Consider the following 25,895-nt stretch of genomic DNA (forward strand, 5'->3'; position numbering starts at 1 on the left):
ATACCAAGTGACAAAATCATTCTTAAGTAATTTCTATACGTTAAACTAAAATTAGGGGACTGTGCACAATATAAGTCAAAGAAACACTACATAGACAGTGAAAGTACAAATTGATGCAATGAATTGCAGTCCCTGAGTTCTTGAAAGTGACAACAAGACAAAACACCGAGTGAAGAAATCTGCAATGGAATTGTTCAGTTTCATTAAGCATCATTTAACTCATCAACCAAAGAGTCAGAAGCACAAATTGTGAGAAGACTGGCTACCGATATAAGACAAAAAAAGTGTTAATTTTTAACTACTAAATACATGCTCCCAATGTTAACATTGTGTTTGAATTATTATCTCTGCTTTAAAAAGAGGTTTCCCTAGTGGCTCAGTTGGTAAATAATCTATCTGCAATGCAGGAGACCCTGGTTCAATCCCCAGGTCAGGAAGATTCCCTGGAGAACAAAATGGTAACCCACTCCAGTCCTCTTGCCTGGAGAATTCCATGGACAGAGAAGTTGGGCAGGCTACAGGCCATGGGATCACAAAGAGTCAGACATGATTGTGAGACTCACTTTCACTTGTCATGTTGAACTTTATAGGTGTTAAATATCATGCCTTACTATACAACCAGGAAGTGACAGAAACTAGATTCAAATTCCATTCTATCTGATTTCAAAGTCTATATTTTCTCTACAGTAAATTTAAGGCAGAAAGGGCTGAAGACAGTGCACAGGTATTTTCGTTTGGTCAAACGTATTCTATGATTAAGTTACCCTCAATATTCTTACATGATAATCCTATATCCTACTCAGTTCAAATAGGTCCAAAAGTTTATTTTTGCCTAAAGACCATACCTAAGTTCAATCACATCTAAAATAGTGATTTCCATGCCTCCTCTTTTGGTTTTAACTTCCACCAATCATTTATGTATATAACTTCACTGGCAATCTGAATTATGTCATAAACAGTTATCTGCATTATCAAAAGAGGGATAAAAACATCTTTTTTAACTTTGGTTACATGATTCTTGGCTTCCCTGGTGGCTCAGAGGTTAAAGCGTCTGCCTCCAATGCGGAAGACCCGGGTTCGATCCCTGGGTCGGGAAGATCCCCTGGAGAAGGAAATGGTAACCCACTCCAGTATTCTTGCCTGGAGAATCCCATGGACGGAGAAGCCTGGTAGGCTACCGTCCACGGGGTCGCAAAGAGTCGGACACGACTGAGTGACTTTACTTACTTTACTTTACTTACATGATTCTTACAAAGAAATGGCAACCCACTCTGTAATCTTGCCTGGAGATTGGTAGGTAGGTGTTACATGATTCTTACAAGGACATTAAACTAAACAATTGTGTTTTATCCTGTATTAGTGTTTACTCTTCCCTAAAAATATATATTATAACAAAAGAGGCAAGGTTATCAAGCTGAATTAGACTTGGAAGGTTTTCATTTTACATAAAAGCAAAAGTCACTCAGTCACGTCTGACTCTTTGCGACCCCATGGACTATACAGTCCATGGAATTCTCCAAGCTAGAATACTAGAAGGGGCAGTTTTTCTCTTCTCCAGGGGATCTTCCCAACCCAGAGATTGAAACTGGGTCTCCCACATTGCTGGAAGATTCTTTACCAGCTAAGCCATCAGGGAAGCCCAAGAATACTGGAGTGGGTAGCCAATCCCTTCTCCAGCAGATCTTCCCAACACAGGACTCTAACTGTGGTCTCATGCATTACAAGTGAATTCTTCACCAGCTGAGCTACTAGGGAAGCCCAGTTTTTATACTTATGCCAGGTTCCTCTCTTCTTGAAATTTCTCAAGCAAGAATATTGGAGTAGGTTGCCATTTCCTACTCCAGTGGATCTTCCTGACCCAGGGATCAAATCTGTCTTTCTTGAATCTTCTGCATTGGCAGCTGAAATCTTTACTGCTAGCACCACCTGGGAAGCACTTTTATATGGAGTAGTATAAAACTCAGTGAAAGTCACTCAGTTCTGTTGGACTCATTGTGATCCCATGGACTATACAATTCACGGAGTTCTCCAGACCAGGATACTGCAGTGGGTAGCTTTATCCTTTCTCCAGCAAATCTTCCCAACCCAGGAATTGAACCAGGGTCTCCTGCATTGTAGGCGGATTATTTACCAACTGAGCTATCAGGGAAGACCCACACAACAAACTGTGGATCATACAAACTGTGGAAAATTCTTTAAGAAATGGCAATACCACACCACTTGACCTGTCTCTTGAGAAAATGGTATGCAGGTCAAGAAACAACAGCTAGAACCCGACATGGAAAAACAGACTGGTTCCAAATCAGGAAAGGATTTGTATATTGTCACCCTGATTATTTAACTTATATGCAGAGTACATCATGAGAAACACTGGGCTGGATGAAGCACAAACTGGAATCAAGATTGCCGGGAGAAATATCAATAACCTCAGATATGCAGATGACACCACCATTATGGCAGAAAGTGAAGAGGAACTCAAAAGCCTCTTGATGAAAGTGAAAGAGGAAAGTGAAAAAGTTGGCTTAAAACTTAACATTCAGAAAACTAAGATCATGTATCTTCTCCCATCACTTCATGGCAAATAGATGGTGAAACAATGGAAACAGTAAGAGATTTTATTTTGGGGGGCTCCAAAATAACTGTAGATGGTGACTGCAGCCATGAAATTAAAAGACACTTACTCCTTGGAAGAAAAGCTATGACCAACCTAGATAGCATGTTAAAAAGCAGAGATATTACTTTGCTAACACGGTCCATCTAGTCAAAGCTATGGTTTTTCCAGTAGTCATGTATGGATGTGAGAGCTGGACTATAAAGAAAGCTGAGCACTGAAGAATTGATGATTTTGAACTGTGGTGTTGGAGAAGACTCTTGAGAGTCTCTTGGACTGCAAGGAGATCAAACCAGTCAATCCTAAAGTAAATCAGTCTGAATATTCACTGGAAGGACTGATGCTGAAGCTGAAACTCCAATACTTTGGCCACCTGATGTGAAGAATGGACGCACTGGAAAAGACCCTGATGTTGGGAAAGATTGAAGGCAGGAGGAGAAGGAGACAACAGAGGATGAGATGGTGAGATGGTATCACCAACTCTATGGACATGAGTTTGAGTAAGCTCTGGGAGTTGGTGATAGAGAAGCCTGGTGTGCTGCAGTCCATAGGGTTGCAAAGAGTCGAACATGACTGAGTGACTGAACTGAACTGAATTGATAAAACTCAGTATCACAGATGTTTACAAATCCCTTTCAAAAACCCAAGTTTTCTTTAATGTCAGGTTAAAATAGAGAGAGCATGTACAAAAAAAAGGGTTGTAATTTCAAGACCACCATTTATAGCTGTAGATATTTGAAAAAATTGTATAAAATCTCTGATCTTCTGGGTTTTTATAGCTAGAATATGAAAATGCAGTACTTGGGTGCAATCTCAAAAATGACAGAACAACCTTAGTTCGTTTCCAAGGCAAACCATTCAATATAACAGTAATCCAAGTCTATGACCCAACCACTAATGCTAAAGAAACTGAAGTTGAATGGTTCTATGAAGACCTATAAGACCTTCTAGAACTAACATCATAAAAAGATGTCCTTTTCATCATAGGGGCTGCTGCTGCTGCTGCTGCTAAGTCACTTCAGTCGTGTCCGACTCTGTGTGACCCCATAGACGGAAGCCCACCAGGCTCCCCCGTCCCTGGGATTCTCCAGGCAAGAACACTGGAGTGGGTTGCCATTTCCTTCTCCAACTCATCATAGGGGACTGGAATGCAAAAGTAGGAAGTTAAGAGATACATGGAATAATAGGCAAATTCGGCTTTGGAATACAAAATAGAGCAGGGCAGAGGCTAACAGAGTTTTGTCAAGACAACACACTGGTCATAGCAAATACTTTTTCCAACAAGAGATGATTCTACACATGGATATCACCTGATGGTCAATACTGAAATCAGACTGATCACATTCTTGGCAGCTGAAGATGGAGAACCTCTATAAAGTCAGCAAAAACTAGACCTGGAGCTGACTGCGGCTCAGATCATGAGTTTCTTATTGCAAAATTCAGACTTAAATTGAAGAAAGTATGGAAACTCACTAGCCATTCATGTGTGACCTAAATCAAATCCCTTCAGACTATAGAGTGGAAGTGACAAACAGATTCAAGGGATTAGATTTTATAGAAAGAGTGCCTGAAGAACTATGAATGGAGGTTCATAACATTACAGAGGAGGCAGTGACCTAAACCATTTCAAAGAAAAAGAAATGCAAGAAGTCAAATTGGTTGTCTGAGGAGGCTTTACAAATAGCTAAAGCCTAGAGTTAATCACTTAGTCGTGTCCGACTCTTTGTGACCCCGTGGACTGTAGCCCACCAGGCTCCTCTGTTCATGGGGATTTTCCAGGCTAGAATACTAGAGTGGGTATTCCCTTCTCCAGTGGTTATTCCCAACCCCAGGAATTGAACCCAGGTCTCCCACGTTGTGGGCAGATTTCTTCCTGATTGAGCCACCAGGGAAGCCAGAATCAATATAAAAGACAGTGCAAAATAGTGTCTTAACTATGACAAGAGTGAAGTTCTGTCTTGTCAAGAATATTCAAGTTATCCTGCATAACTGGTTAGAAGTATTACTGATTCTTGTATTGTCTTATACTTCAATGTTATATCTTTATTGGATTCAGTTTAAATTAACTGCATAAAGTACAATTTATTCCTAACTCTTACTGAATTGAAATAATCTCATAAAACTAACCTATCCATATTTTTCAGTTAGAAACACACCATCATTATTAATCACTGTTTCCATTATTAAAATATGACTTTTCTCAAAGCCTGGAAACCAGATATGAAAGTAATGTCTTCCTACTGCTGGCCATTGTCATGCTACTTCTTTTAACTGCAAGGATAAGAGAAGAAGAATGATAGTATTTGTGGTATGTATGCAAACATATTATATGGTGTATATGTGTATGCTCAGTCACTCAGATGTGTTCAACTCTTTGTGACCCCATGGACAGTAGCCTGCCAGGTTCCTCTGTCCATGGAACATTTTCAGCAAGATTACTGGAGTGGGTTGCTATTTCCTACTTCAGAGGATCTTCCTAACCCAGGGATAGACATTGTGTCTCTTCCGTCTCCTGAACTGTAATCCTGATAGATTATTTACAATACATAAAAAGAAATACAACTTTTTATGAGGTAAATAATCTTTTGAAACCTTATACTATGTTAAACTGATTTATCTACTATTTCGTTATTTTATTAGCTTTTAAAAATATTTTTAATTTTTAGAAAGCAGTGTTTTCAGATATTTTTCTACATATTAATAAAAAGTAAGATATCTGATTTTTGATCTCTCCCTCCTTTCCTTCCTTCCTTCAAAATCTATTGATCATCTGTTATGCCAAAGGTTGTGAAAGTAGAGAATAAAAATCAGAAGTTCATAACAGAGAAATATTAGTAGGCAAACAGTTATGATATATGACAGTTATTCTATAAGTATACATACAATATATTAAGTTCTTACATATATAAGTCAATTTTCTGTGCACTTCATATGATCAGCCATTTAATTCCCATTATACCCTCATGTGATAGATACGTTCAACTATCTTTGTTTTACAAATGAGGCAACTAAGGAACACAGATTTTAGGCAATTATGGCCAATGCCACACTGCCAATGAGCAGCAGAATTGGGGTTTGTATCTGTGCAGGATGGCTGTGTGCTATTACTCTGCTGTATTGTCTGACATATATATATGAGGTGATAGATTTAAGTCAAGTATACTGTAGAAACACAAAGAGACTCATTTATTTTTCAAACATATCTGCTAGTACCACATTACTGAATCCATAAATTATTACACATAAAGGCAGCAAATTGGTAAGGTTTGTATTTTTGTGAGGAAAAAAAAATGCCTCATTTGTCAAGTTCAACATTTTAAGTACTATATGCCCCCCAAATGGCAAAATTCTACTAGTGGTATAAAATTTTCTTATTTTATAAGGTGTCTCTCTTGAGACACCTAATCCGAATGGACAAACATGGAGAACATTTTCAGGAAAAGTAAGTTAAGTCTTTACAATGAGAAGTAAACTCTCTATCTGAAGGGAGGAAGAGGTATTTCAGCTTGAAAAAAGAGCAAAGGAAAAGCTTTTCCAAAAGAAAGATCATCACATATATTGGTTAATTTCATGTGCTTATGATATAGTGAGTGTAATAGCTGATAGTAGCTGACATTTATTTTGTGAGGGAGCAGTAAGCTTTGCAAAGGATTTGTGTAACAAATGTAAAGTTCTTTGATTTGTGGTGTCCAAAGTAAGGTACATCACAATATATGGAAAACAATGCAGTGAAGCTGTTTGCTTTCATGCACTGCAATGTATTACAGCAGTTTGAAATATTTTGAGTATTTTTAAGTTGGTTAAGTTTATTCAGATGAGTCCTTTGACAATTAGAACTTTTACAATCTTTTGTAATAAATCAGAGAGTGACCAAGAAAATGTTTTATACACCTACAGAATTTCACTGTCCTATTTAGTGAAATATATAATTTTGAAGTTGATCTTAAAATAAGTTACGTGCTTTTCTCCCCAGAACACAAGTATTCCTAATTTCTTGACCATTTATGTTTTGATAAGCATTTGTTGACCATGTGGGCTTCTCTGGTGGCTCAGTGGTAAAGAATCCGCCTGCAATGAAGGAGACATGGGTTCATTCTCTGGATCAGGAAGATCCCCTGGAGAAGGAAATAGCAACCCATTCCAGTATTCTTGTCTGGGAAAGCCCATGGTGAGAGAAGCCTGGCAGGCTACAGCCCATGAGGTCTCAAAAGAGTCAGACATGACTCAGCGACTAAATGACAAATAAAATGACATGTACTGTAAAGCAGATATTTTAGAAAATAATAATATTATCAAAGCAAAGGTAACATCTTTGACAGAGATAAAAAAGGAATCATTTTCAAAGGAAACTTTCTTTATGGAGCATTTGATAGTAATTTTTTTGAAAGTGCCTCCCCTGGCAAATAGGTAAGGGCAACCACCTTTCAAAACTCTTAACTCAAACATTTTTAAACATGTAGAAACAGAATTTTCTGCTTTGTTTTAAAATATTTGAAAACATCCAGTTACTTTATAAAACCAAATGATTTAAGAGAATAGCAGCGAAACATGTACATTATCCTATGTAAAATAGATGACCAGTGCAAGTTCGATGCATGAAGCAGGGCACCCAAAGCTGGTGCTCTGGGACAACCCAGAAGGATAGGGTGTGGAGTGGGGTAGGAGGGGGGTTCACGATTGGGGGGGTCACACATGTATACCTATGGCCAATTCATGTTGATATATAGCAAAATCCATCACAATATTGTAATTATCCTCCAATTAAAATTAATTTAAAAAACAAAATAAAAATAAAAACAAATGAGCAACCACAGGAGGAGAGAAATGTCTAGCAATATTTTAACAAAAATGTCTTGGCATAACTGGATGAATTTGATAATCCAATATCCAAATTGATTAGCTACAGATCATGGTGCACTTTTTTCTTTAGAGTTTTTGTGTCTTTGTGAAGAATCATTTGCACATCTCATTGTTGCTAAATTCAAGCATAAGTCTGCCTTGTGAATCACTGAATTACAGTGTTAATGTTCTGAAAAAATGTAAGCATACTGAATCACCTTTTCTCATTGAAATGGCATTTTAACACTATTCTGAGAACCAGTGAGATCCAACCAAAACTAGAGGCTGTAAAATAAAAATATAGAATTGAGGTTGGAGAGTCAACCTGCTTCCTGTTTCACCCACTGACCAATTGGATGATCTAGGACATGTTTTACTCTTCTGAGCTTTTCTTTTTTCTATTCCTAATAAGCCTAGTGTGCTACAGTCCATGGGGTTGCAAAGAGTGGGACACAACTGAGCAACTGAGCTAAACTGAACACAGATAACAATGGTGGTTCCATTTAGCACTGCATGACTCTTCTAGGGAAAATGATGGTACACACTAGGTGTTCGGTGTTATTCATGAAATCACGTCTTGGAATAGTGAGCTTTGGCACAAAAAGCCAAAGCTATAGTTATAACAAGTTTACATCGATTAATACTACATTATTTTAGATAATTTCTCTTTGTGACTGCTACCTAGTAGGCTGTTCATTGAGGGCAGGGATTCTGTAACAGAACAATCCAGAACCCATGACACTGCATGGCGCAAAGATCTTCAACAAATGTTACTAAGCTCAATGTGGCTGAGGAATAAAACCTAGAGAGAGAAGGTACAATCATTGCCTTTGTTTCCAGATTCTGGCTTCTGAATAATGTCAGGCTCCCTTCAGAGTTCACCAGATAGCATCTTAGGAGAACAACAAGACTACACAGCGTGCAGGTTGAATTGTGCAGTCACATGGGTTAGCACTACACAGGACCTAAGAGTTACTTTTTGTGGCAAGTTCTCAGGTTTTTCACTTCAGAGAAACACAAGGAATCAATTACTGGATCTTTCAGCAATAGCTAAATCAGGACAACATGGTATGCTAAATGCGAGCCTGCTGAGTTAGTCTAGGGAGCAAGGCATGGCCACCAAAGGCAGTCCAGCCATGAACTCTGTGTGTCTGATTCATCACAAGAGGTGAAATGTCATCAGTTCTAATTTTTGTCAGCCTTGCTCTGAACAACTCACAGATGTATTACTCATTCTATTCTATGTTTTACTGTATAATGACAACATTCTTTTTTCCAAAATAATTTCAAAGCCTTAGTAGTTTTCACCGGACTTGTGAATGACTAATAATGTTGGCTTCCACATCACTGATGTATATTTGAATTTTTCATGTCACTTTTTGAGCAGGCATTGTCTGCTTTCATTAAATGTACTATATTATACATCACTTTCAGGCAATATTACAACCTGCTTTTTTAATTTTAATAAAAGAATTTTACTGTTTCATAACTTTGAGGGAAAATGCTCTGCATGTAGTCATATAAAATAGAGAAATTTTATGAGTTTCCAAACTGCAAGCTATTTAAAAGCCTCCATTTGGTAATTACAAAGATTTATAGCCTTTCCTCGTCTCCCACAAAATTCAGAGCCGATCTGTCCAGTTGACTTACAGACTGACTTAGAGGTCTCCACATTCATTATCTTTGACAGGAAGCTATTAGATTAGGTTAAAGATTTAAGACTAGTATATGTTTGGGAATGGGAGAGAGAGGTTTAAAACTAATTTATAGGAATATAATCCACTGGTTATTTTCATATTTCATCAAAAAATATTTTAGAAAATGTCACAATACTAGTTGATCACATTGAGGTGACAAAATGTTCTGCTTTTGCTTCACTAAGAGAAGGGAGTCATTCATCTCATTTTAGATTAATATTTTCAGCATCACCTGACAGTTTATCATTTATCAAGGAATTAACCGAATACAAAAGTTATAAAAAGGAGATTATCAGAATACTACAGATGTAGTTGATGTTACAAGTCTAATAATATCCATATCAGTATGTTGTACAGGTTTTACTATTACACAGAAAACAAGATAGCTGTCCTGGTTAATTTTTTTTCAATATCTCATAATATGTAACTATAAAACTTTATTTTAAAATTTTTCATAAATGCCTGTGATACAAAAACTTAATTTTATATTATACAAAAATGTATAACATGCACCCTTTAAAAACTATATATAAAATATGAATTTAAAAAATCTGGGTGTTCCAAGATTTGTTTTGTGTGTTAAAAATAAATGAAGCAGCTTAGAAATAAACTCACCAGAATGGCTAATGCTTAAGTGAAATGATTCAGTTTAGTTCTAGATTTGCAGTCATATATTATTTTTAGACTTTTATAATAATACTTAGTTAACAACTTGCATTGTCTAATTATTAATAAGTTAAATTAAGAGAATTTCTCTTTGTTTTACATGTTTAATTCTATTTTATATAGATACTGATTTAAATATATGTAACATTTTTACCAATGTGTTTGAAATATTTTCAGAAAATAAACTAATTAAATGAAATTTATTTCTATCATTGAAGTATTTACCATAATTACTGAACATTTTATTTATACCAAAGTTTTTCAGAGTCCTTTCCTTAGTATTAATGAATGTAATATAGCTAACATGTAGCTAGCATGCAGAGTAATAACAAATTTGCAATATTAATAATATAAATTTTAATTTGCTACTAAAACCAATTTGAAAAAATATATTAATAATGATTAAAGAAACACAATCTTTCTATGGACCTATATTAAATTCAAATGCTGTTATGCTGTATGCTAAGGCCCTTTGCATATGAATTTCTATTTCCTCCTGCTCTCTGATATACTGTAGGAAATAAGACCAGAACACAAAGAATTCCCTACAACAGATAGAAAGGTCACCATCATAAACAACTCTATGCATAGAAGGAAGATACAAGGAGGCAACTTCTGTTCTTAAGGGAATTTTAAACATTGTGCTTAGTCGCTCAGTTGTGTCCGACTCCTTGTGACCCCATGGATTGTAGCCCTCCAATCTCCTCTGTCCATGGGGATTCTCCAGGCAAGAATACTGGAGTGGGTTGCCATTTCCTTCTCCATCCAAGCATTAGTGCTCCAATTTATTCACAGGGAAACAAATAAATAAGAAACATGCTTTCTGAGAACATTCAGTTATTGCACTCTGAGAGACTAAAAAAAAAAAATCCTATACCAAAAGAAAATGAGCATAAAATTTAGGTCACTGCTAAATTAATATTTCCTCTGTGGGTTTTCCTTTACCAATTGCTTTTACACACACTTCATATCTAAGTATTGAGACTAAATGAGTCGAAAATTTTGCTTTTTCATTGATGCTCCATTAGCAGGAGTGAACTCTCTTGCACAGGGTCTAAGCTATTTTAAATCAAGGAGGCAGCTGTGGCACCTTTTTACCCAACAACAAATCATTCTGATTTTATTCTTAATTCATGGCTGATGCTCTTTTCCCACAATGCCCTTTGACTGTTGTCCTCTGACATGCTGTAACACATGAAGTTGTATCCAAGGTATTTGTCACTCTACCATTAAATGTCTTCTAAAATAGGTGAACCTAAGGACTCTGTGTTCTCTATCCTAAATCAATTTGCCTCAGAGAACTAAACAGGGCCACCCATAATGAATTCGGGTCCATGTTCATACCATCTGTATGTTCATCATCATATTCCATTACGGACGTCAATCATGCATTGTATGCTGCTGCTTAGTCACTTCAGTCGTGTCCGACTCTGTGTGACCCCATAGACGGAAGCCCACCAGGCTCCCCCGTCCCTGGGATTCTCCAGGCAAGAACACTAGAGTGGGTTGCCATTTCCTTCTCCAATGTGTGAAAGTGAAAAGTGAAAGTGAAGTCGCTCAGTCGTGTCCGACCCTTAGCGACCCCACAGACTGCAGCCTATCAGGCTCCTCCATCCATGGGATTTTCTAGGCAAGAGTACTGGAGTGGCTTGCCATCGCCTTCTCCGCATGCATTGTATACAGAAGGATAAAAGGGAAAAGTTTACAAGTTGCCTATCTTTCCTGACTCATGAGCCAGAAAATATGGACTTTTTTTTTTCCTTTTGATATGGTCTCCTGGAGTCCTAGTTTCCTTCATTATCCTGATCAAATGTTGCTAAGAACAAATATGGAGAATCTGCATATCTTGGCATTCTCCAAACTACTGAAGTGTGTGCTTAATTCATTGTGCTTTAGCTTTTCTGGTGGTAAAGAGTCTGCCTGCAATGCGGGAAACCCAATTTCAACCCCAGGGTTGGGAAGATCTCCTGGAGAAGGAAATGACAACCTACTCCAGTATTCTGCCCGGGAAATCCCATGGACAGAGGAGCCTGGCGGGCTACAGTTCATGGGATTGCAAAGAGTTGGACACGACTGAGTGACTAATATTTTCACCCTACTCTTCCCCAAATCTTTAATCCTTTCCACAAGCTGTCTCTTATCTGATACAAGAGAGACCTCTCTTAGATTCCGGAAGTACAGTGTTTTCTCCTCCTCATCTTAACAGCCAAACTCTGTGAAAATGTACTCCTCAAATTCCATCTCCATTTGTTCACATCTAATTTACTTCTGAGGCCATACTAATCCAGGATTATCTGTTTTAACACCAAAAAATCCCCTAACCCAGGAAAACTTGCAATCTTAGATAAAGTGGGACAGCTGGTCACCTTTAAACTCCTTTTCTTTTCTCACATTACCTCCACCTCCAATCACTCTTCAAATTGTGACAGTTAAACCCTTTATCCTGAATTCATTCTTTCCTTTTAATTCTCACAGTCTTCTAGTTCAAATTCTCAGCTGCTCACAGCTTACTGTATAAGCCTCCTCAATGAGAATGACTCCCTTAACTCTACTATCAAATCCATCTTTCTAAAAGGCTAATCTGATTGTTACCTGGTTTGCTTGTGTGTGTGTGAAAGTCACTCACTTGTGTCCGACTCTTTGCAATCCCCATGGACTATACAGTTCATGGAATTCTCCAGGCCAGAATCCTGGAATGGGTAGCCTTTCCAGTCTCCAAGGGATCTTCCCAACTCAGGGATCGAACCCAGGTCTCCCGCTTTGCAGGTGGATTCTTTACCAGTTGAGCCACCAGGCAAGCCCAAGAATATTGGAGTAGGTAGCCTATCCCTTCTCCAGCAGATCTTCCCAACCCACGAATTGAACCAGGGTCTCCTGCATTGCAGGTGGATTCTTTACCAACTGAGCTATCAGGGAAGCCATGGTTTGCTTAACATGCTTTAATAGATTCCCTCTGAAAATAATAAAACTTCAATCAGATACTTGAGTTTGTCTATCTGTATACACTTGCTTGTGTTTTATTTCCTCTTTCTTAAGCTCTATCAATACATATTATTACTCTCCAAACATGTTTTTATAGCCTCATACCTCTAGAGCTTTGTAAGGTATGCACTGTTCTTTCCTGGAATCCATTTTCTTGAGATTACTTGGTATATCCTTCTTACCCTCTAACTCTCAGCACAAGGACAGACTCCTCTTGGGAGTCATCCACATCCTTCTAGGCAGACAAGAGTTCTCCCCGCTTTTCCCCTGTATCTTGTATTTTCTTCCATTTTAATACATAACCTCACCACATTAAAATAATCTCTTGGTTCTCCTTCCTTTCTAAGATACAAGGTCCTTAAGGAGAGGTTCTATGCATTTCCCTATCATATGTATTATACCAGCAGAGTTTCTATCTCAATAAATAATTGCTGCATTAATGTTTAATGAAGCAATTACATTATTTTATATTCCTACTTTTAGGAGGCAGGGTAGATAAAAGCATATAGATAAGATCTTGTAAACAGAAACTTATTATCATTATTCTATCCTACGTGCCCCTATACAATTTCTTCATAAGTTATACCTTGCACCTGAAAAGTGACTAAGAGTGACTACACCTATCAAAATTGGGGAAAAAAAATTAACCATTTGCTTACTGTTCTTGCATCCCAGATGGACAGGGACTTATCGGCAGAACCCGTGAGAAGAGTGTTGGAGTAAGGAAAAAACTCGATGCTGTTCACAGAATCTGTGTGTCCATACAAGGTATATCTGCATCTTTCACTGCACAGAGAAAAATTAAGAGTTAAAGTTTTCAAAGTGAGCACCTAAATGTTCCTTTTTCTTTCTGTACAGTGCTAACAAAGATAATTTAAATGTTTGAGGCATAGTTTTGTAAATGGCAAAAATGTACGACATTTTAAAAGGAGCATTCTACAACCACCTTATATTCCAAGCGCTTTACAGAATTAGTAGCATAAAATAGACTGCTGCTGCTGCTAAGTCACTTCAGTCGTGTCTGACTCTGTGTGACCCCATAGACGGAAGCCCACCAGGCTCCCCCGTCTGTGGGATTCTCCAGGCAAGAACACTGGAGTGGGTTGCCATTTCCTTCTACATCCAATTTATAAAATCACTTGGGAAAGCTGTCTTTACACTATCTCATTTATTCCTTATCATGAAATTACTACTTAAAAATTGCTCCCATCACATGAAATAATATTCTGAGAAAAGAACTGCATGCGTGCCACAATATGTGAAGACCAGATAAACTTAACTTGCTGTTTTTTTTTTTCCCTCGGTGTAGGATTAGAATCACCTATCGTGCAGCTTAACCAGCTGGTTCAGTTCAGTTCAGTCGCTCAGTTGTGCCCGACTCTTTGCAACCCCATGGACTGCAGCACACCAGGCTTCCCTGTCCATGAGATTCTCCAAGCATTTGGTTATCATATTAGAAATGTACCTATGTGCTGTGCTGTGCTTCGTTGCTTAATCATGAACAACTCTCTGCAACCCTGTGGACTGTAGCCTGCCAGGCTCCTCTGTCCACGGGATTCTCTAGGCATTTCTAGTATGATAACCAGCCGGTTAAGCTCTGATCAACTGACTGGTGACTGTTTTGAGCCATTCCACACATGCCAGTACAGTGGAGTGGTAAAAATTCTGCAATGGGAGCTGGGAGATCCAGCTGGGAGCTGGATTCCAATAGGGTTACCATAGAAAAGTTACTAATCTCAGTAACAGTACGGTTCCTTCTTGTGAGAATGCGATTACTTAATTTGAAGCACTGAGAGGTCCAATGTAGCTCCAACAATCTGAGGTTACTGGCTAAGGCAGTAAACATAAAAGGGAAAGGAAGAAGTCAAACTGAGCATAACATCTAATAACTGTTTGGAATGAAGTTTATTTCACCTGAAATTTTGGCATTTTTGAGAAGCCAGAAAATTTTAAGATTTTTGTGGATACATATGCAAATTACTCAATGGCGATTCCCTTAATTGATACGTTTCATATCAAAGTGAAGTACTGTAGTAATTAATATCAGGAACAAGGAAATAAAATCAATAAATTCATTAATCATGGCCATTTTGTATCAGTTTCCTTATCTCAATACTTCTGAGAGAGGCTGATAATAATTTGATCTTTCAGTTCAGTTCAGTTCAGTTCAGTCGCTCAGTCGTGTCCGACTCTCCGCGACCCCATGAATCACAGCAGGCCAGGCCTCCCTGTCCATCACCAACTCCCTTAAAGTTGATGAAATGTCAGTCTATACCAGGGGTCAACACACTATGGCCCAATGGCTAGTTTCCTATTTTCGTAAAGAATGATTTACTGGAACATGTCAATTTGTTTACATATGTCTATTGCTGCTTTCCCCTGACAATAGCAGAGTTGCATAGTTCTGAGAGACCATATGGTTCATAAGCCTAAAATATTTAGTATGTGACCTTTCAAAAATATATTTGGATATTTATAAGTATGCTTAGATTTTATGACATGTTTTTGAGATGGGTGCTAAACTTACAGGATAAATTACTTTATTTTTATAGAATTCTTGTTTTGTGTAGAAATTTTACCTGCTGTTTTCTAATAATTCTAAAAATATTGATATAAAGCATTTTTTGAAAGGCTTACATTCCAAAGTCTACTATAATGAAATAATCATCTTTAGCTATTAATTGCTCCAGGTATTGCTCTATAAGAGAGACAGATTTTACTGCAAAATAAAAATTATGTGTATATTATATAATGTAGCAAATTATTAAATTATATGAGTTTACCATGAATGAAAACAACTAGGATTAAAGGCATGGCTAAAATTTGTCAATGTTTTTTTATTCTAAAATATTCTCTAAAAGGCACTGTCAGATTGAGAAAATATTAAAAATTAAGCATGCTATTTTTAGTTGTATTTCATTTATAGAAAGTATAAGATGAAAAGGAAATGTTTATAATTGTGACATGTTTATAATTCTTCCCAATTTTACTCACCAACCAAGTTTTTGAAATAATATTGTCAATCTTACAATGTCAAAAATCAAAACATATATGATCAGCAATCACAAGTCAGTTTTTATGCCAGTGTTCTCCCAGTGTTCAATTAATATCTACTTAAATACATTTTCTGAACTTTTATATATTTTCTTGATTATTCAGTACTTCAAGAGCAATTCTGAATGGTCATAGTACCTTGAGTCATCAATCCTCAAACATTTGTGGATAAATGTTTCACTGTCTCCTATCAGAGAAAAAGTCTGAGGCCAGCCTAATCTCTCTCACCTTTCATGCTTAACTTCCCCTGTGGATGATTTGTTTTTTATGCCCACAGCCCTAATATTCTTTTGCAAACAATGGAATTCAGCATGGCATGGCTTGGTAGCAATTTCCATCTTAGACTTTGTTCTTCTAGTATAGAGTTATACCTTTAGTATATCTTCATATTTTTCTCTTCCATTTATTCTTTATTTTTCCCTTTAGGAACACTAGTTATTTTATTTTGTTTCATTTTTCTCCTTCATTTAATATTCTCTCTATAATCCTTGTACTATAGAGAGAAATTATATATACATATATATGTATACAAAGATTATAGAGAGAAATACAAATACACATACATATACACATGTATATATACACACATATATATATAATTACTTTTTTACAACTTAAAAAATTTTTAATTATGGTTATTTGTGTGTATGTGAAGAGGGAGCAAACTATAAAAACTTTATGTTTCTGATTTCACTTTTCCCCAATTATTTCTCAGTCTGCTTTTCATCTGAAACTATTATCTTATAAAATAATAAAATGCTTTAACTCTTTTGATGTTCTCTTTTATTATATAAAATCAACTTGAAATATAGCATTCCTGTAATTCACTGAAAATATGGAGGGCTTTTTGTCTTAACTATTGGTAATTCTACTTAGGTAATTCCTTCTTCACTGTATGTTCTTCAGTAGAATTTGGTTTATATTAATTTATTCTTCAATTTTTTCAATTCGTCATCAGTTCTGGGTTTGTTTATTTTCATTATGAAAGCCATGGTCCATGGGGTCGCAGAGAGTCAGACACGACTGAAGTGACTGAGCACAATATTATATGGGACAGCTACTTGCTAAAGATTAACAGCAGAAAGAGGGAAATTAGATTTATCTTTCATTTCTAATCAAGTTTTCTCTCTTCCAAAAAGACTTCTCACTAAATACTACTGTTTATCCCTCAAGTTCATCTTTCCTCCACTTCTGTATTTTTTAAGTATAGATATAGCTTGTTGCCAAATAAGTCACAGGCTGTATGTTAACTCTAAAGGCTCCTGGCTCCCTCACCACCCTCAACCTGCCTCACCTCTGGCAGTTTCCTTTATCTTCTTTCAGTTCAGTTCAGTTCAGTTCAGTCACTTAGTCGTATCTGACTCTTCACAACCCCATGAATCACAGCACGCCAGGCCTCCCTGTCCATCACCAACTCCCGGAGTTCACTCAAACTCATGTCCATCGAGTCGGTGATGCCATCCAGCCATCTCATTCTCTGTCATCCCCGTCTCCTCCCACCCTCAATCCCTCCCAGCATAAAACTCTTTTCCCGGTGAGTCAACTCATCTCATGAGGTGGCCAAAGTATTGGAGTTACAGCTTCAGCATCAGTCCTTCCAATGAACACCCAGGATTGATCTCCTTTAGAGTGGTCTGGTTGGATCTCCTTGCAGTCCAAGGGACTCTCAAGAGTCTTCTCCAGCACCACAGTTCAAAAGCATCAATTCTTTGGCACTCAGATTTCTTCACAGTCCAACTCTCACATCCATACATGACCACAGGAAAAACCATAGCCTTGACTAGACGGACCTTGGTTGGCAAAGTAATGTCCCTGCTTTTTAATATGCTATCTAGGTTGGTCATAACTTTCCTTCCAAGGAGTAAGCGTCTTTTAATTTCATGGTTGCAATCAGCATCTGCAGTGATTTTGGAGCCCAAAAAAATAAAGTCTGACACTGTTTCCACTGTTTCACCATCTATTTCCCATGAAGTGATGGGACCAGATGCCATGATCTTTGTTTTCTGAATGTTGAGCTTCAAGCCAAACTTTTCACTCTCCTCTTTCACTTTCATCAAGAGGCCTTTGAGTTCCTCTTCACTTTCTGCCATATGGGTGGTGTCATCTGCATATATGAGGTTATTGATATTTCTCCCAGCAATCTTGATTCCAGCTTGTGCTTCCTCCAGCCCAGCATTCCTCATGATGTTCTCTGCATATAAGTTAAATAAGCAAGGTGACAATATACAACCTTGACGTAATCCTTTTCCTATTTGGAACCAGTCTGTTGTTCCATGACCAGTTCTAACTGTTGCTTCCTGACCTGCATACAGGTTTCTCAAGAGGCAGGTCAGCTGGTCTGGTATTCCCATCTCTTTCAGAATGTTCCACAGTTTATTGTGACCAAACAGTCAAAGGCTTTGGCATAGTCAATGAAGCAGAAATATATGTTTTTCTGGAACTCTCTTGCTTTCTCCATGATCCAGCGGATGTTGGCAATTTGATCTCTGGTTCCTCTGCTTTTTCTCAAACCTGCTTGAACATCTGGAAGTTCATGGTTCACATATTGCTGAAGCCTTGCTTGGAGAATTTTGAGCACGACTTTACTAGCGTCTTGTTGGGATTTGTGCCACCATGATAAAGGAACCAGTACTGTACTTTTCTCTCCACAATAAACAACTATAAAATGACACACATTATATGTGGCTATGATTTTCTGGCACTGAACTAAACAGAGCAAAGGAGGGTACCCCTGAGCATAGGAAAATATTTAGGGAGCACTATGACCTCTCTTCTCTTCTCCTCTTCCCTGAGAAGCCCCAGCAAGGCGGTAGGTGCAGGAGCAGTGGCAGAGCAGCGCTGGAGTGACTTTGAGGAGATAAACCCTGTCCAAGGGCAACGGAGAAGCCCCATCAAGATGGTAGGGGTGGCAAAATGGCCCCATTGAGTATCACACCCCATACCTACCAGAGGCTCTGAGAGGTCTCAAACAAACCTTGTGTGCACCAGGACCCAGGAGAAAGGAGCAAGGACCCAAGAAAAAACTGACCCAGACTTGCCCGTGAATGTCTTGGAGTCTCTGGCAGAGGGGTGGTCAGAGGTGGCGTGGTGCAGGGTTGGGGGCACTGAGTGCAGCAGTGCTTGCATGGGACCTGTTGAAGAAGGTCAGCATTATTTTCATTAACTCCAGCATAGTTTGGCCTCAGGTCAAATAATAGGGAGGGAACACAGCCCCATCCATCAAAAGAAAATTGGATTAAAGATTTACTGAGCATGGCCTTGCCCATCAGAACAAGACCCAGTTTCCCCCGCAGTCAGTCTCTCCCATAAGGAAGCTTCTATAAGCCTTTTATGCTTCTTCATCAGAGGGCACACAGAATGAAAACCAAAATCACAGAAAACTAACCAATCTGATCACATGGACAACAGCCTTGTCTAACTCAATGAAACTATGAGCCACGCCATATAGGGCCACCCAAGACGGACAGGTCATGGTGGAGAGATCTGACAAAACATGGTCCACTGGAGAAGGGAACGGCAAACCACTTGAGTAATCTCACCTTGAGAACCCCATGAACTGTATGAAAAGGCAAAAAAATCGGACACTGAAAGATGAACTCCCCAGGTCGGTAGGTGCCCAATATGCTACTGGAGATCAGTGGAGAACTATCTCCAGAAACAGTGTAGAGATGGAACCAAAGCAAAACCAGCACCCATTTGTGGATGTGACTGGTGATGGAAGCAAAGTCTGATGCTGTAAGAGCAATATTGCACAGGAACCTGGAATGTTATGTCCACGAATCAAAGCAAATTGGAAGTGGTCAAACAGGAGATGTCAAGAGTGAACATTGACATTTTAGGAATCAGTGAACTAAAATGAACTGGAATGGGTGAACTTAACTCAGACAACCATTATATCTACTACTGTGGGCAGGAATTCTTTAGTAGAAATGGATTGGCCATTGAGTCAACAAGAGTCCAAAATTCAGTACTTGGATGCAATCTCAAAAATGACAGAATCGTCTCTATTAGTTTCCAAGGTAAACCTTTCAATAAGACAGTTATCCAAGTCTATGCCCCAACCAGTAACACAGAAGTTGAATCGTTGTATGAAGACCTATAAGACCTCCTAGAACTAACACCTAAAAAAGATGTCATTTATATTATAAGGGACTGGATTGCAAAAGTAGGAAGTCAAGATATACCTGGAGTAATAGGCACATTTGGCTTTGGAGTACAGAATGAAGGAGGGCAAACGCTAGTAGAGTTTTGCCAAGAGAATGCACTGATCATAGCAAACATCCTCTTTCAACAATAAAAGATAAGACTCTACACATGGACATTACTAGATTGTGAATAACAAAGTCCAATTATTTAAATTATTTGCAGCAAAAGGTGGAGAAGCTCTATACTGTCAGGAAAGACAAGATGGTGAGCTGACTGTGGCTCAGATCATAAACTCCTTGTTGCCAAATTCACACTTATACTGAAGCAAGTAGGGAAAACCACTAGATCATTCAGAAATGACCTAAGTCAAACCCTTTAAGATTATACAGTGGAAATGACAAATAGATTCAAGGGATTAGATCTGATAGACAGAGTGCCTGAAGAACTTATGGACGGAGATTCATGACATTGTATGGGAGGCAGGGATCAAGACTATCCACAAGAAAAAGTAATACAAAAAGGGAAAATGGTTGTCTGAGGAGGCCTTACAGATAGCTGTGAAAAGAAGAGAAATGGAAAGGAGAAAGGAAAAATATACCCATTTGAGGGAAGAGTTCCAAAGAATAGCAAGGAGAGATAAGAAAGCTTTCCTCAGTGATCAATGCAAAGAAATAGAGGAAAACAATAGAATGGGAAAGACTAGAGATCTCTTCAAAAAACTAAGATTACAAGGGAACATTTCATGCAAAGATGGGCACAATAAAGGAAAGAAATGGTATGGACATAACAGAAGCAGAAGATATTAAGAAGAAGTGTCAGGAATACACAGAAGAACTATACAAAAAAGATCTTCACGAACAAGATAATCATGACCGTGTGATCACTCACCTAGAACCAGACATCCTGGAGTGCAAATTCAAGTGGGCATTAGGAAGCATCACTGCGAACAATGCTAGTGGAGGTGATGGATTTCCAGTTGAGCTATTTCAAATCCAAAAACATGGTGCTGTGAAAGTGCTGCACTCAATATGCCAGCAAATTTGGAAAACTCAGCAGTGGCCACAGGACTGGAAAAGGTCAGTTTTCATTCCAATCCCAAAGAAAGACACTGCTAAAAATGCTCAAACTACTGCACAATTACATTCATCTCACAAAGCGAGCAAAGTAATGCTCAGAATTCTCCAAGCTAGGCTTCAACAATATGTGAACCAGGAATTTCCACATGTTCAAACTGGATTTAGAAAAGGCAGAGGAACCGGAGATCAAATTTCCAACATCCGCTGGATCATCGAAAAAGCAAGATAGTTCCAGAAAAATATCTACTTCTGCTTCATTGACTATGCCAAAGCCTTTGACTGTGTGGATCACAACAAACTGGAAAATGCTTTGAGATTGGAGTACCAGACCACCTGACCTGCATCCTGAGAAATCTATATGCTGGTCAAGAAGCAACAGTTAGATCTGTACATGGAACAACAGAAAGGTTCCAAATTTGGAAAGGAGTATGTCAAGGCTGTTTATTGTCACCCTGCTTATTTATCTTATATGTACAGTACATCATGAAAAATGCTGGGCTGGATGAAGAACAAGCTGGAAGCAAGGTTGCTGGGAGAAATATCAATAACCTCAGATATGCAGATGACACCACCCTTATGGCAGAAAGCGAAGAACTAAAGAGCCTCTTGATGAAAGTGAAAGAAGAGAGTGAAAAAGTTTGCTTAAAATTCAACATTCAGAAAATAAAGATCATGGCATCTGGTCCCATCACTTCATGGGAAATAGATGGGGAAACAATGGAAACAGTGACAGACGTTATTTTCTTGGGCTCCAAAATCACTGCAGATGGTGACTGCAGCCATGAAATTAAAAGACACTTACTCCTTGGAAGAAAAGCTATGACCAACCTAGACAGCATATTAAAAAGCAGAGACATTACTTTGCCAACAAAGGTCTGACTAGTCAAAGCTATGGTTTTTCCAGTAGTCATGTATGGATGTGAGAGTTGGACTATAAAGAAGGCTGAGCACCGAAGAATTGATGCTTTTGAACTGTGGTGTTGGAGAAGACTCTTGAGAGTCCCTTGGACAGCAAGGATCCTAAAGGAAATCAGTACTGAATTTCATCGGAATGACTGATGCTGAAGCTGAAACTCCAATACTTGGTCACCTGATGCGAAGAAGTGACTCATTTGAAAAGACCCAGATGCTGGGAAAGATTGAAGGCGGGAAGAGAAGGGGATGGCAGAGGATGAGATGGTAGGATGGCATCACCGACTGGATGGACATGAGTTTGAGTAAGCTCTGGGAGTTGGTGATGGACAGGGAAGCCTGGCATGCTGCAATTCATGGGGTTGCAGAAGAATTGGGACACGACTGAGCCACTGTACTGAACTGTACTGATTGACCTCACTGACTTTCTTCTTGGAAGCACTTACTGCTATCGAAATAATTGTAGAACTCTGGTAGATGTGAAGTCTCACTGAAAGTCAAAGTCTTAGTTGCTCAGTGTCTGACTCCTTGTAATCCCACTAGGCTCCTCTGTCCATGGAGTTCTCCGAGCAAGAATACCAGAATGGGTATTCTCTTCTCCAGGGGACTTTTCCCACCCAGGGATCGAACTTGGGTCTCCCTCATTGCGGGAAGATTCTTCATTGTCTGAGCCACCAATGGGGGTAGATGTGAAGTCTCAGAGGAACTGAGAGGAACCGAGAATAATCTGGGCTGCTGGTCTGCCTGGTTCTTGCAGTGAAGGGTACATGAAAAAGGGAAGCTGCATGGGAAATGACAGCAGTTTGTCTGGGAATTTGCCATGAATTGTTGGCCAAGGTCTAGATGACATTTCTACAGTGTAAGAGTCCACAAGCCCTAGAAGACATTTCATGCTGTGTAGTTGAATGCTGTACAGTGATACCAGAGACCAGGTATTATTGGAAGATATTGGACTTTAATCTCATCTAGAGTGAACAGACTCACTGGGTACCTCAGACTTTCAGTTGGAACCACAAAAAAGAACCCACCATTTGAGTAAGGGTCAGGTTCACTAATGGAAGTTAAAAACCAAAGTAGACTTGTTTTGATCAAGAATAAAACTAAGCCTTAAAGGCAAAAATGATATGTCTATAATTAAATAGATTGCTGGAACAGAACTAACTCTCTTTTATAGAAAGACCACTTAATATAGACTCCCTAAAATTTGTTACTAACAATATCCAACATTTGATTAAAAAAAAAATAGTACACATGTGAAGAGGTGGAAAAGGTGACCTATAAACAAGAAAAAAGCTCAGTATTAGAAACAGACTCAGTTTTTTACTCAAAGACCAAGATTTCAACAATATATCATAATCACAGGTAAGGACTTAAAGAAACTTCTAAATGGGTCTACAAAGAGAGAATGTCAGAGAAAAAAATAGAAACTATAAAAAAAATGATAAGTATAACATGTGAAATAAACTTCATTCCATGAGCAAAAAAACACATTGAATACTGCAGGAAAAAAAGGATTCATGGACTTGAACAAGATCAATAGAACTTACAGAAATAGAAAGAAAAAGAAAACATACTGACAAACCATGGCCAGAACCTCAGTCATCAGTGGGGATAGCCACATGGTCTAACAGAAATAATTGGGTTTCTGGAGGTCATGGGGAGGGTAGAAAAGGAAAGAAAGAGAAAAGGGTTAGAACAATTTTGAAAGAACACTTCCTCAAATGCTCCCCAATTTGATGAGAAACACCAATATACAGATCCTACAAGCTCAGGAAAATCCAAGCATAATTAATAACAGACAGAACACACTTAAGCATATCATAGTAAGACTGCTAAAAGCAAAATATAAAACAAATATCTGAGAGTCACAATCAATGACAGAAACAAAACATGCAGGAAACAATGGTGCAATGACAACTGACTTCTCAATAGGATATAACAGAACAACTTTTTTAAGGGCTGAGAGTTTAATAATCAGTTAAAATACCTTTGATAATGATGAAATAACCAACCAATATAATATTGTAAAATAAAAAAAAAAAATTAAAAAAAAAAAACTTTTCAAATCAATCTCCAGCAGATCCTTCCATTAAGAAATGCTGAAGAGAAGGTATTCAGACTGAATGGAAAGGACAACAGATGGAAATATCCATATACAGAAAAGAATGATTCATCTAAAATGATAACTATTTGGGTAAATGGAAAAATACCTTTTTTCATTTTTTAAAAGAAAACTGATTAAAGATACCATCATTGTACTGGATAGTGTTTTAAGTATGTAGAAGTAAACTGCTGCTGCTGCTGCTGCTAAGTCACTTCAGTCGTGTCCAACTCTGTGTGACCCCATAGACGGAAGCCCACCAGGCTCCCCCATCCCTGGGATTCTCCAGGCAAGAACACTGGAGTGGGTTGCCATTTCCTTCTCCAGTGTGTGAAAGTGAAAAGTGAAAGTGAAGTCGCTCAGTCGTGTCCTAAAAGATAGCAAAATCACAAGAATAAGGGTAAACACAGAATCACATTGTTTTAAGGTACTTAGATGAAGTGGTACCATATTGCCTCATTAGACTAACTAAAAATAATAAACTGCTGACTTCTGAAACAATATACTTTAATAGCAATAATGCCAAATGAAAGAATTCAGATAAATATGCCTATGTATTATATAGTTGAATTCATATGAAGTTCAAGAACAGATACTGAATGGTTATAGAAAGAAGACACCATTTGCTATGGGGAATGGGCTTTCATTAGATGAACTGGGAAATTACCTGTGGTCACAGAAATGGCCTATAGCTTCAGTAGCTTTAAAGGTATACGCATTTAACAAAATTCACCTATAATAATTGAACACTTCAGTGTTAAGTTGCCCATTCCACTGTATATATCACCTCAACCAAACAATTAAAAGTAAATATCACTTGTGAGAATACTTTTTCCTTCTGCCTTCACTTCCCTGATATGTGGGACACAATAAATAATATATATTTCTGTGAATAGTTGAGTATTTATAGTGATTCTATCCTCTTACTAAGGCTCCATACATGTATGTGTCAAGTACATGCATCTTCATATATGGACAAAGTATCTATAATATTTGGAATAGCTATGCCAGTAATATATATATCTTTGTTCTCTAAAGGTATGCATTACATGCTACCAGGAAGTCTTATGTCTAATTAAAAAGGAAATAAAAAGGAAAGGAAATATAAAGAAATAGATACAAATCACAAAAGATTTAACAGAAAAACACATGAGAGAAAATAAAACAATACAGATAATTACATTAAGAAAATGATCTGTGGACAGCATCAGCAAAATAATAAAGATGGCATTTCTAACCTCTTATGAGCTATCATGGAAAGGCAGTTTCACCTGTGACAAAATTAAGCATTGCTATTTGCAAGTATTTCATTAGCAGTAGCTTTTTAAAAGGCTGTATTTATTAAATATAATAAACATGAATAAAATTTTTATTATTTTTTTAATTGAAGCATTCCAACCTATAAACAATTATGCTCTTACATTAATTTTTTGTACATACAAAATTTGCCAAAACACTAAAATGCCTATTTGCACAATCTGGCAGTATTTTTAAGGCAAAGGCAACAGTATCATATATGATTATATCTGTTTCATCACAGGGACTATCTAACAAATACACACAGAAAATGTGTAATTTAGTAACGTATATCTTTACAAACTACATGTGCTACTAGTAAAACACTGTGCACATTCACAGTTGATATTCAGGCTTTGTCTGCTGTCATTCAAACTCCCAATTGAATTATTTGGGAATATATTCAATTACGGTGGTAGGATGGAGGGAGAGGTTCCTCAATGATATATTCCAGTGCGCAGAGTTTCCCAAATAAACAAAAAAAAGCTGGGTGTTCACATAGCTTAAAGGAAGAA

General features: G+C 37.8%; 1 protein-coding gene across 2 annotated transcripts in view; it reads right to left on the bottom strand.

Annotated features, from left to right (window-relative positions):
* SPAG16 (sperm associated antigen 16) overlaps window positions 1–25,895 on the bottom strand; it is a 1,112,034-nt gene that overhangs the window by 435,235 nt on the left and 650,904 nt on the right. For both annotated transcript variants that reach the window (XM_055398454.2, XM_088842002.1), the window contains exon 13: window positions 13,455–13,581. In XM_055398454.2, coding sequence (XP_055254429.2) covers window positions 13,455–13,581 — 127 coding nt within the window. The remainder of the gene's footprint in view (window positions 1–13,454; window positions 13,582–25,895) is intronic.

The sequence above is a fragment of the Moschus berezovskii genome, chromosome 2, assembly GCF_049115385.1.
Source record: "Moschus berezovskii isolate FMDL1 chromosome 2, NW_MosBer_1.0, whole genome shotgun sequence".
In the NCBI taxonomy this organism is placed as follows: Eukaryota; Metazoa; Chordata; class Mammalia; order Artiodactyla; family Moschidae; genus Moschus; species Moschus berezovskii.